The 13,165-nt window shown below is 37.2% G+C and overlaps 1 protein-coding gene across 2 annotated transcripts in view; it reads right to left on the bottom strand.

The window, feature by feature from the left end:
- The window catches only part of LOC126020593 (serpin B11-like), an 18,226-nt gene extending 5,751 nt beyond the window's left edge, over nt 1–12,475 (bottom strand). Inside the window, exons 1-5 of one of the 2 annotated variants that reach the window (XM_049782084.1) lie at nt 12,308–12,475; nt 11,008–11,067; nt 8,676–8,804; nt 6,841–6,958; nt 1,124–1,266 (exon numbers count right to left, since the gene is read on the bottom strand). In XM_049782084.1, coding sequence (XP_049638041.1) covers nt 1,124–1,266; nt 6,841–6,958; nt 8,676–8,804; nt 11,008–11,067; nt 12,308–12,475 — 618 coding nt within the window. The remainder of the gene's footprint in view (nt 1–1,123; nt 1,267–6,840; nt 6,959–8,675; nt 8,805–11,007; nt 11,068–12,307) is intronic. The other variant, XM_049782085.1, reaches the window with a different exon arrangement.
- Nucleotides 12,476–13,165: the final 690 nt, after the last annotated feature.

The raw sequence follows: 13,165 nt of genomic DNA on the forward strand, positions 1-13,165 counted from the left end.
CTGGAAAACATGATTTAAAATTAAACATTGGAAAACAATATGGGCACTGTGAGAATTAATAACCCAAGAACACATAGGACGGAGCAATAGGTATAGAATAAGAGTGAGATTGAGATTAATGCTACTTTGCTTCTGTTACTGGTCTGCTCTGAGCTATAGTATGGGAAACCAGACTCCCTTTCCCTGCTAGTCCTTGTAACTTCGTTACCAAGAAAATAAGCCTCCCCCCCTCACTCTGCCAGAACAGGACCCTCCCAAGGGCTATCTGGAAGGTATAGGCCATATCTTTATAGGCCACCAGGTTGTGGACAAGGGTGGTTGACTTCATAGGTGGGTTGAGATAAGGAATTGAGCCTTTTTCTGTTTGTACTATTGGTTGTTTTGAATTGTAACAGTTGTGTGAACCAATGAAATGTTTGAAGTTGAAAACCTCATATGCATTACTATAAAGGCCCTGGGTCTCTAAGGTTTGACTAGCAAACCTGCTGCAGTCAGGAGACAGTGGACCCCAGAGCTCTGGATCAATAAAATTCGATTTGCTGATTGCATTCTCTGAAGGAACATGGTCTTTATTTGAGGTGATGGGCTTTCTTGGACCCAATAACAGACCCTTTTAATACTTTATTTTCTTTTTGCCCTTTCTTTCTTTTCTTTCTTTAGTTCTTATTTTTCTTTCTTTCTCTTTCTCTTTTCTCTCTCTTTCTTTTCTTTCTTTTTTTATTTCTTTTCTTTAATTTTTAATGCCATTAAGGAGACTCTCTAAGTACATACTCTAGAAGAAGAATGCAGAATACTTTGTGCTGGACAAAAGAAAAGAAGCAGACACTTTAGTTTAGGCAATAAAGGCACAGAGAGAACAGTGAGAAAAGGAAGGGGTTTCTTCTTCACCCCCTCCCCCAGGCATTTGGGTCCTACGTACTCACTAGGACCCAAATGCTCACTGTCCATTTCTGAAGAAAATCTAAGCTAGAATTTATTTTGGAAAAAAAAAAAAAAAAAAGCACACACTTTAAAGAAATCTAAGGAAACCCAGACCAGTGTTTTCAGTACCACTTTCTAAGTTGTCCTTGAACCATGGCTGCCTTCTGCCAAGGACATCTTGATCTAAGAAGCAGGAACTTACCCCTGGAAGATGAAAGGGTCTTTTCACTGTCTCTCTTTCCTGAAATTGATGCTGCCAGCGCCCTTTGAAGTAAATAGCGTTCACCAAGACCAGGACCGAGGCAGGATCAATTGTGCCTTTTGTAAAGAGGTTTGTGACTTTTCCTTGAAATAGAAAAAGAATGGGTAAGGTATTTGCATTTGACCTTTGCGATAACAGAATTGAATAATGGCATGAAAGGTAGAACCATTTCTTTTAAAAGGCTAATTACAAATTGAAGATGCCATAATATCCTTTGTCCTGGCTATAAAGCTTGCCCTTGTCAAAGGTTTCAACTTATGAATTCATAGTGGTACTTTAAAAAAGAAAACTCACTGGCCATTTATAGAGGAAGCTAAGAAAAATAAAATATTATTTTGAGTAGCATTGGTAACCTAACATCTTTTTAAATTAACATTTTTAATTTTTTAAATTTTTAATTTTAAATTTAAATTACAGCTGTTATTACAGTAATCAAATACTTTTATTGTTTCTTTTTTGGTTTGTTTTTATTTTTTAGGTCACACCTGGCAGTGCTCAGGTGTCATTCCTATCTTTGAACTCAGGAATTAATTACTAATATCAGGGGTCGGGGAAATAGAATGGAGGTAGGGCATTTGTCTTGCATGCAGAAGGACTGTGGTTAGAATTCTGGCATCCCATATGGTCCCCCAAGCCTACCAGGAGCGATTTTTGAGTGTAGAGTCAGGAGTAACCCCTGAGCGCTGGCGGTTGTGGCCCAAAAAACAAAACAAAACAAAAAAATTACTAATGGCAGTGCTCACAAATTATTCCTGGCTCTACACTAAAGAATTACTCCAGATGGTGTTTAAATTTGAGTCAGCTGCAAGCAAGACTAACACCCTACCTGCTGCCCTCTAATCCTCCAGCCCCCTAACCAAATACATTATAAAAAGAAGTTTCTGTTTTGTAAATATGCTGGCTTATTAAAAAGCAACACAAGAATTGAAATAATTAAATTTTATTACCTTTAATGAAATAATTGACCTAAACAATAATTATTAGTGGTCACGCATACTCATTTAAAGAAAAAGGAGCATCCAAAAATCATTTGATCTTTGAATCAACACAAACATTATTTATGTTTCCATTACAGATAAAAACACAGCACCTGCAATAAAGACCAAAAAAAAAAAAAAAAATTTGAACCTCACTAAGTTTCTAGCTGTAACTACCAGCCAAGGTGTGGGTGGGTCTGACCATCTAAATGATATTAATATAGGACAATGGGGAGGGGTAACCTCACAATAGCCTGTGTCTGAGTTATACTCACTTCTGCTGTACGTATTGCACAGATATTGAAGCTGCATTAGTTGTGCAGAGAGTAAAAATGTCCTTATGTTCTTACTCTACACTTTCTGCTGTGATTTATCTTTGTCTTGGGGTAGAGTATACAGTGTGAGGGGAGGGAATGTTCCACACTCTTCACTGGGCTTGGTTGTCTGTTTTACTCTATATCTTTTGGTTTTGGTTTTGGTTTTGGGTCACACTGGTAGTTTTCAGGTGTTAGTCCAAGCTCTGTGCTCAGAGATCACATCTGGCAGATTCAGGGGACTACATGGGATGTTGGGGGTTGAACCTGGGTCTGCAATAGGCAAGGCAAATATCCTACCTGCCGTGTTATCACTCAACCCCCTTTTTTCCCCTCCTGCTGTAGTTTTTACCCTCTACTCTTAGCTGCCTTGTTTATCTGAAATCCACTTTGATCTTCCCAGAATTTTCCTGATTCAATCACCCTGCTCAGATGGCATTTTGTGGTCAATTTTTTTTTTGGATTTATCATGACAGATTACAATAGAGTTAAGCTAAAAGTGAAAATAAGAACTAAAGGACAAATAGAAAATATACAGATATTTAGAAATCTATTTTTAAAAGCCATGAGTCAACGATGAGATTTCAATATAAGTTCATTTTTATGATAATAGCATGATGATGGAAACAAATAAAAATGTGAAATGGTGTTGATTCTCCTTAGAAGCATATTATCTTAAATGATGTACTAAAGGTAAAAGGGATGAAAATCATATCCAATTTTTATCTCAAAATATTATGGAGGCAAGCAATTTAAAGTGAAAATCAGTAGGAAAAAGAAAATTAAATGGTGATCATAAATATTAACATGATAGGAAAAGAGTCATAATTGATTCTATTAAAAACAAAGTAACGCTAAATTTCATTTGTTTGGACAAGTAAAAAGGGAAAAACTCTTCATAAAACGGCATCTGCTAAAATTAAATATAGACATAGCAAGCGATCAATTCCATTCCAATGTACATAATCAGCAAAATTGCCACAATATATGTACCAAAACTTATGTATCATTACATATCACGTATTTATGGATGGTAACACCATCCACAATAAATCCATACTAAAAATATCCCAAATATTCACCAAACAGGGTTGGAAGGGTCCATTTAGTTTTACCCAGAGAATAAAATAGACCTCAGTGAAAAGGAAAAATCTGCATCATATAAGTACACAAATGAATCTCACAATGAAACAGTGATCTAAGAGTTAAATGCAGATTTTAATAATCTAATGGCACGAAATTAAAAGGTAGCTAGGAGTGTAGGTTCTGCCCGAGGCACCAAAAAATAGAACCAAAATAATAAACAACATAAATAGAGAAATCAGAGAAGTCTGAAAGTGGCAGAATGAGAAGATTGGTTCATTTCTGGGAGGCATCATAAGGGACCATGAGCAGAACCCTACCCAACAATGAATGTCTTATTTTCCTGACCTGGAAGTGGTACATGAAGATATCACTAATATGACCAAACTTACTCTATGATCATTCATTACAGGACAGATATGTGCAATAATAGTTCTGAGTTTGTTTATCTTAATAAAACAAAGTTTATTTTAAAAAGTAAAATGCAAGAAATTGGGCTGGAAAGATAGTTCAGTAGGGAGGCTACTTCCCTTATATGCAACCAGTCCAGGTTCAATTCTCAGCACTTCATATGGTCTTGCCAACTGCTCCCTCACCCACCACCCCCAGTGATTTCCCGAGCACAGATTCAGGAGTAAGTTCTAATCACAGTGTGATGTGGCCCCAAAGCCAAAAAATGAATCTTAAAGGACAGTTGTATTCAGTTGCAGTGAACAAATACTATTTAGGTCTTGATTCAACAAAAATGAGAGTATTAGGAATGTAAGAATACTGTTAATATTAAATAACTAAATTTTAATATTTAGGATAACAAACAACGTTATCATGTTACCGTCTTTAAAAATAGCTAAACACAATAATACATCCAAAATTTGCACCAAAATTGCCAAGGCAAGATGTTGTTGGAAAAGAGGCATTGGTAAAAGATGAATCTTAGTGACGAATAGTAACTAATAATCATTGCTTGTTTTTTAATAATGCTGCTAAGTGATGGTTTAAAATGACTCATTATATGCTTCCCTCCACTTGTTTTGCATTAACTATTTTTATTAATTTTTTAAATAATAAAGTAACATCTTTGGCATCAAATACTCAACCCAATTTTTTTTCCTTTTTTTAAATATATTTTATTTTATTTAAACACCTTGATTACATACATGATTGTGTTTGGATTTCAGTCATGTAAAGAACACCATCCATCACCAGTGCAACATTCCCATCTCCAATGTCCCAAATCTCCCTCCTCCCCACCCAACCCCCGCCTGTACTCTAGACAGACTTTCCATTTCCCTCATACATTCTCATTATTAGGACAGTTCAGAATGTAGTTATTTCTCTAACTAAACTCATTACTCTTTGTGGTGAGCTTCATGAAATGAGCTGGAACTTCCAGCTCTTTTCTCTTTTGTGTCTGAAAATTTTTATTGCAAGAATATCTTTCATTTTTCTTAAAACCCATAAATGAGTGAGACCATTCTGTGTCTTTCTTTCTCTCTCTTTCTCTCTCTCTCTCTCTCTCTCTCTCTCTCTCTCTCTCTCTCTCTCTCTCTCTCTCTCTGACTTATTTTACTCAGCATAATAGATTCCGTGTACATCCATGTATAGGAAAATTTCATGACTTCATCTCTCCTGACAGCTGCATAATATTTCATTATGTATATGTACCACAGTTTCTTTAGCCATTTGTCTGTTGAAGGGCATCTTGGTTGTTTCCAGAGTCTTGCTATGGTAAATAGTACTGCGATGAATATAGGTGTAAGGAAGAGATTTTTGTATTGTATTTTTGTGTTTCTAGGGTATATTCCTAGGAGTGGTACAGCTAGGTTGTATGGGAGCTCTATTTCCAGTTTTTGGAGGAATCTCCATATTGCTTTCCATAAAGGTTGAACTAGACGGCATTCCCACCAGCAGTGGATAAGAGTTCCTTTCTCTCCACATCCCCGCCAACACTGTTTGTTCTTATTCTTTGTGATGTGTGCCAATCTCTGTGGTGTGAGGTGGTACCTCATAGTTGTTTTGATTTGCATCTCCCTGATGATTAGTGATGTGGAGCATTTTTTCATGTGTCTTTTGGCCATTTGATTTTCTTCTTTGTCAAAGTGTCTGTCCATTTCTTCTCCCCATTTTCTGATGGGATTAGATGTTTTTTCTTGTAAATTTCTGTCAGTGCCTTGTATATTTTAGAGATTAGCCCCTTATCTGATGGGTATTCGGTGAATTCTTTCTCCCACTTAGTGGGGTGCTCTTGTATCCTGGGCACTATTTCCTTTGAGGTGTAGAAGCTTCTCAGCTTAATATATTCCCATCTGTTAATCTCTGCTTTCACTTGCTTGGAGAGTGCAGTTTCCTCCTTGAATATGCCTGTAGTCTCAATGTCCTGAAATGTTTTGCCTACGTGTTGTTCTATATATCTTATGGTTTCGGGTCTGATAAAGACAGGCCCTCAGATCAGTGGAATAGGCTTGAATACTCAGAGAATGTTCCCCAGACATACAATCACCTAATTTTTGATAAAAGAGCAAGAAATCCTAAATGGAGCAAAGAAAGCCTCTTCAACAAGTGGTGTTGGCACAACTGGCTAGCCACTTGCAAAAAAAATTGAACTTAGACCCCCAGCTAACATCATGTGTGAAGGTAAAATCCAAATGGATTAAAGACCTCTATATCAACCCAAATTTTTAAATATTTATCAATGCATATAGGGTGCACTTAATTATGAAATGTAGATTCCCAATGAATACACTTTAATTACAAGATTTCTAGCAATAGATCTACAAAATAGAAATGGTATTGCTCTATTTCTGAAAGTCCCTTGGCCTAGATCATTTATGATGAGTGATTGTTAAAAAAAAAAAAGAACTACATCAGGTTCCTTCCCATTCACCCCATTGCTAACCTACCTAGGCAGAGTTCTGTCTCTCAGTTCCTTGTTAGTAGCAGCTCAGGAACTAAGTATGTCAATACAGCATGGATAAAATTTCTTGAACACCAAATCCAAAGAATCGATACCTAATCTACAATAGGCTAAACACAGAAGGGACTACTTATACTAGCAGTCTGGGGGGCAAAGGAGGGGAAGAAACAGGAGTGGAGGGAGGACAACATTGGTGGTGGGAATGCCCCTGATTCAATGTCACTATGCACCTGAAATACCACTGTGAATGTTTTGTAGTCCACTTTGGTCAAAATAAACATTATTAATAAAAGTTATTGTAAAAAAATATGTGTGCATTAAAAACTCTGTAGGAAAAAAATTGAAGACATCTCTATGACCCGTTCTTACCATTTGTTTTACTTTCAATCCATGCATTAATAGTTTTCCTTGTCTCTTCTGTGGACTGTGAAAAATCAACAGTTTGCAGCCTGGTTTGATACAATTCCTCAGAGCAGTTTAAATATGTCTATAAAAGAAAAAGACAATTGATCATCAATAGAAAAATAATAAGGGTAATAAAACCCTATATAATTCAGTGTACTCTAGAATCATAACATGCTGACAAAGGCAGCTTGACTTAAGTCAGAAATATATTACAGCATTTCTTGTCTTGCTCAAGACCTGTCTGAGTTTTATCCTCAACATCACATATGGTCCCCCAGCACTGCCAAGAGTGATCCCTGATCATAGAGCTAGGAGTAATCCCAGAATACAATTGGGTATGAACCCAAAACAAAACAAAGTCAATTAATTTACTAATTATATTACAAAAAACCTCACCTGAGTACATCTGAAAATATAATCCAGAGGCTGGAAAGACAGCTCAGTGCTTTACATACATTAACATTCCTGGCATGACACCAGATAGTCTCTTACCACCACTAAGAGCAATTTCCAAGCATAACACAAATACTGCTAGGTATGGCCCAAGCACAAAACATAACAGTTCAATCTACCCTATGAATCCTTTAGAAAACAAATCTATTTAAGCAAATAAAGACATTTTCCCAAAGAAAAATCTCAAAATGTTTGGTTATTTCTTCTGTCTTATTATTGGCATTCTATTCTATGCCATTCAAAGCAAAATGACAAATTACAAAGAAGTGTAAACCTATTCACTCTCTACTTAACCTTTTCTCTCTAAAACAAACAAGAAAATTACTTGAATGGTCCTAAACAGGAGAGTTGAGAGACAGTATTCACTAATCTTTGTTTAAGGTCTAAAAAAGGTTAAGACTTCACATGGAACATAGCAATCTACCCAAAAGCCATTATAAATAAAACCAATGTTCCAAATCTAATCACTGATGTGGGCAATATTTTTTCAACTTCATTTGAATTTTGAATAACATGTTTAATAAGTAACTTACTACTTTGGGGGCCTATTTTTTTTTTAGGAAAAGCTGTGCCAATTTTTAGAATCTCAACCTCTCAACTCCCTGTGCCCACGATTTCCCCTGAAAGTGTGTTAACAAGTTGGGTGTGTGTTCATCTTCAGTGACTTCAGCACGCTCTTTCTATACTTCTAAGAAAAGGCAAAAAAAAAATGCCTCTGAAATGTCTTTAGTCAAGGGTGAACCAAACCAAGCTGCACAGATTCTAATGATAAAAAGCCATTTCTCGCAAACTATAGAAGAACATTGGACTTTTAGATCTTCATCTTATTTCACTCAACTGGCACTGAAATATCACTGGTCAAACAAGAACTAGATGGTGGCAGCTCACCATTCATCTCAATAATAGAGCACAATGAGTGTGGTAGGGGGTCAGAGTGATATACAGTGGGTAGGGCATTTGCCTTGCATATGGTTAACCTGGGTTCAATCCCTGGCATCCAAAATGGTTCCCTGAGTCTGTCAGGAGTAATTTCTAAATACAGAGGTCAGATGTAACCTCTGAAAATCACTAGGTGTGGCCCCAAACTGATGATTGAAATATGATAGATAGATAGATAGATAGATAGATAGATAGATAGATAGATAGATAGATAGATAGATAGATAGATAGATAGATAGATAGATAGATAGATAGATGATAGGTAGGTAGGCTGATTGATTGAAAGAATAATTGATTTTTTCTTGCTGAGGAAAGGATGCAAGTGTTCTCATGCTTCATTTGAGGGAGGCAGGGATTGTGGCATTCAGGAATGCAGAGCCACTCCCTGCCTTCCCAGGTAGGCTTACCACATTGAATGCCTCTGCCTTTGATCCATAGAGTCTGCTGGCAATACTGAGAGTGTAGTTAGCATTTGGCTGGTTGATTTGAGAGAACAGATCTCCAAATTCTGAATGAATCCTTCCAGTGTGACTGCACTGAGGCACAAAAAAAAAAAAAAACAAAAAAGATTATTCCCTTGTTCGATGCCTAGCCAATAGAAAGTTGTAAATAATGTGAAAACAATCACCAGGAAGAGTAGAATTTGCCTCTGAACACAAGGGCAGGGGACTCAAAAGGGACCAGAATTGGAACCAGAAGTATTTTTCTCCTCCTCCAACTTTCCTCTAACAGTGATGTCGGCACTGTGTGACTTCGGAGACAAGCTATTACAAAACACCTACTTTTGTCTGCACAGGTGATTTACACCCAGAAATGCTTACAAAGAATTCCTTGGTGACAGGGATAGGGCGTCTTTCAGGATGACAAATCATTTTCTGCTGCTGTGTGCCTAAGTAAACGTTTTCTTGGGCTGGAGAGATAGTACAGCAAGTCAAGTGCTTGCTTTGCACACAGCTAATCTGGGTTCAATCCCTGGCATCACAGAGTTACCCCGTGCCAGCAGGAGTGATTCCTGAGTACTGCTGGGTGTAGCCCAGAAACCAAAACAAAGGATCATTTTCTTCTCTACTACTACGTTTTTATTTCCATTTATGTTGTTTGTGAGGGCACAGAATTATCCCTATTAGCCCGTTCCTTTACTGGATTAAGCACTAATCTTTGTTCCTCACAGCAATAACTGTGTTTAAGAGTGCAGCTTTGAGTTATCTGAAAGATGGCTAAGAATTCAGGGGTATCAGAAGGGCTGTGTCTACAGTCCCCCAAACTATGGTTCTCCAAGAATAGGCTTCAATCTTCTGAAAATAAATTGGACTCTATGAAGCAATTATTCTGTGGCTCTCTATTCAGGTATATATATATATATATATATATATATATATATATATATATATATATATATATATATATATATATATATATATATATTTCTCTCAATTAGTCGTGATCAAATACACAACTATTTCTGTGGGAATTCTGTTTAATTTGATGCAACAGAAATTCTTTGCTGGAAAGAAATTAGGCACCAAAGTCCCAGAGCTGGGCATTACAAACCTCAGATTCTCTTTTCCAGTGTGAAACTCTATGCAGAGCTCCACAGTGCTCTCTCAGTCTCTACATTGAGTGAAAAACTTGTAATTATTTCAAGAAGAGAAAATTCTAACACCGCATACATAGGCTTGGCAGATTCGGCGTGGGACACAGACCAGACTGTGGCATAAACGGATTAAACTGCAGGTTTTTTCCTCTGCTCTCCCAGTACCCTCTGAATTTAGAAATACATTGTTTGTTAAAGAGGTGGTAAAGTTAGGAACATAAGTAAATAAATAGCTAAGCTCAGGTAACCAGGTAGCCAAAGGCAGGAACTCTAAGTGGCCCATTACGGGAACTGGGCAGAGCTAAATAGATCATAAATCATAAAGCTAAATGGAGCAGAGACCCAAAACCAACCTGTTCCTGATACAGGAATGTGAATGGGATGACCAAAGCGATTGGTATATCATTAAATGTCTCTAAGGAGCATAAAACAGAATGCATCAACCACAGAGTCTCATCAAGGAAATCCACCTCCAAGTCCAGGGTTGTGCCCTTCTGCCTCTGTGTACATTAATGTACCATCACCAAGTAATCCATCAAGAAACCCAATTTCTTTTGCTCTTCTCTTTTTTTTTTTCACAATGTGCTGTGTTGCCAAGAATCTTCCTATGGAAATGGTTCTGTCCCTCTGCCCAGGGCCACAATTTCAGGGGATTGCCTAGCTAGTTGCAGTTGTTGCTTTCTCACTAAAGAAGATCTCAGTGTGACCCAGGATGTGAATTCTGTTACAATAATATAAGAAAATTTGAGTAAAGATGATAGTACATTGAAAGGTAGGGGCTGGAGGGGTGGCACAAGTGGTAGGGCATTTGCCTTGCTATGCACTAACCTAGGACAGATCTCAGCATCCCAAGCCAGGAGCGATTTCTGAACATATTGGCAGGAGTAACCCCTTAAGTGTCAATGGGTGTGCCCCCCAAAAAAGAAAAAATGTTTGAGAGGTTTTTTTTTTTGTTGCTAGCATTGCTATCGTCATGCTAAACTCTTGTTCTGCAGTGATTATCAGCCAGATTAAAGGTGTAAATAAAGGACCCATCACTAGTGACTTGTGGGACAGAGAGAAAGGGCTGAATCTCAACCTGAACCATTAATTTGTGCTGTTCTTGTGCAGGAATACTTGTCCACTTAGAATTGGTGTATCCATACCTGAGAGGAGCTGTTCAACTTTGGTTCAAATGCTTCTGCGATATGATTAAAATGAAGCACCTACGAAGAGAAAGAGGAGTTGGTCTGCATAAAAAGCAATGTGAGGGACCGGAGAGATAGCATGGAGGTAAGGCATTTGCCTTGCATGCAGAAGGATGGTGGTTTGAATCTCGACATCCCATATGGTTCCCTGAGTCTGCCAGGAGTGATTTCTGAGTGAGCCAAGAGTAACCCCTGAGCATTGCCAGGTGTGGCCCAAAAACTAAAAACCAAAACAAAAAGCAATGTGAGATCTACAAATGTCAACTGTTATCAGCTTTGCTACTTCAAATAAAGATCAATAATGTTGCAGAGCAGTTAGTGGCGCTATATTCCAAATTTAGAACTACTTAATCCTTCCAGCAATCATAGAAGTAAGTGTCATCACCAGACTATGATAGGGACTTTGCATCTTGACTCCAGACCATTTTGAGTCCAAGCCAAGGACTGAGGTCTTATCCCTAAAGCATTTTTACCCTCTTCTACTGTGTTTTGATCCTGCACTATGGCAGCACCCATCAAAGCCATGTAAAAACAGTACAAATTTTCCAAGCTCAATCATAGTTCAGGTAAATTAAGTAAAATCCAAGTTCAAGTAAATCGTAAATAAAAATGCATCAACATATAGAATGAAGACTAAAGGATAAATAATCATAAGTATTCTTGGTGAATTGACCTTCAAAACTTTGTACATGGCAAAAAGAAATACACGCATTGGAAAACTACTTCAAATTGCCCTTTTATCCTCAGTTTTCTCACCTGTGAATTAAAGATGATAATTCTGAAGTTTAAATATACTTGTGAATATTTTTTAAGCTTGAAGGTCTCATTTTTATTACAAGTTCATTTCTAGAGTATAATGGTACCATAAGACCAGAGAAATAGTATAGCAGGTAAATTGCTTCTCTTGCACACAACTGATTCAAGTTCAATCCCAGAGAACACATAAGGTTCCTTAAGCATTGCCAGAGATATATTAATATATATGTACATGTACATGTATATTTATAATGGTGCCACATGTGTTTAAAAAAGGAATTCTAAAAGTAACTTTGAGAGATTCATGATAACCAAAGAAGCTATATTTTGCAATCGTATTATGATCACTAGACAACCACTGAGCAGCCAATTTCAAGCCAGATTCAAGCTCAAAAAATTACATATTTTTCTTTGTGTAGAGATATTAATAATCAAGCTTAACTCTGGAGGGCATCTGTAAAAAAACTTCAGGCTGTGGGGAACCCCAACATTCCTTCCATACCTTTTCCATCTGCTGGGCGCTGTTTCCTCTGGCTCCAAGAAGGATCATACTTAAAGCATAAAGCAAACTCAGCGGGGAAAAAAAGATGTTTTCTCCCGTATTGTTACTGTTTAGCTCTTTGAACACATCAAGGCAAAATTCAGTGTTTGCTGTATTGATAGAATCCATTTCATGCCAAGTACTGCATGAGAAAGAGAAAAGGAAATACATTCCCAAACATCAATTGGAGATACCTAAATTTTAGTTATTACATTTCATAGAGCTTATCATCTGAGATCATGGGAAACTGCACATAGCTTAAAATAGTTCTTAAAAATAAGTACATGTTTCCTGAAGACTCTAATTTAGCAAAGTTCATCTTGCTATTGATGAAGTGCCTATAAATTAGAAAACCTTTTCCTTCCAATGTGTCAGCCCAATTTATTTTTCTTAATTTATTTTTTCTTCTCTCTTTCTTCTTCCTTCTTTTTTAATATATTACTTATTTTTTTTCTTAATTCAATTATTTTAAGCACTGTGACCCACCTCACAAGGGTCAGACGGGCCTTCAACTAAAACCTATGAATAGATCTCTAAAGTCTGTCTGTAAGAGAACATGAGTTTGTATGCAGTGGACTCCTCTATGTTTGCCTAATCTATGTTGTAAATAATCCATACCCATATTATATATAGCCCTGTTATATATTATCCCTCCTCCAGTCCCACCCCATTCAGAACTCCTTCTATCCTCTCACCCCCTTAATTCTGGTCCATTATCTCTCCGTATTTAACCCTCTGTACTCTCAGTTCTTAACTCTTTAGGAATCAAGATTCACCCCCCTGACTCAGTAAGCTACCACTTGGCTCCCAAAACAAAAA

The sequence above is a fragment of the Suncus etruscus genome, chromosome 10, assembly GCF_024139225.1.
Source record: "Suncus etruscus isolate mSunEtr1 chromosome 10, mSunEtr1.pri.cur, whole genome shotgun sequence".
Taxonomy (NCBI): Eukaryota; Metazoa; Chordata; class Mammalia; order Eulipotyphla; family Soricidae; genus Suncus; species Suncus etruscus.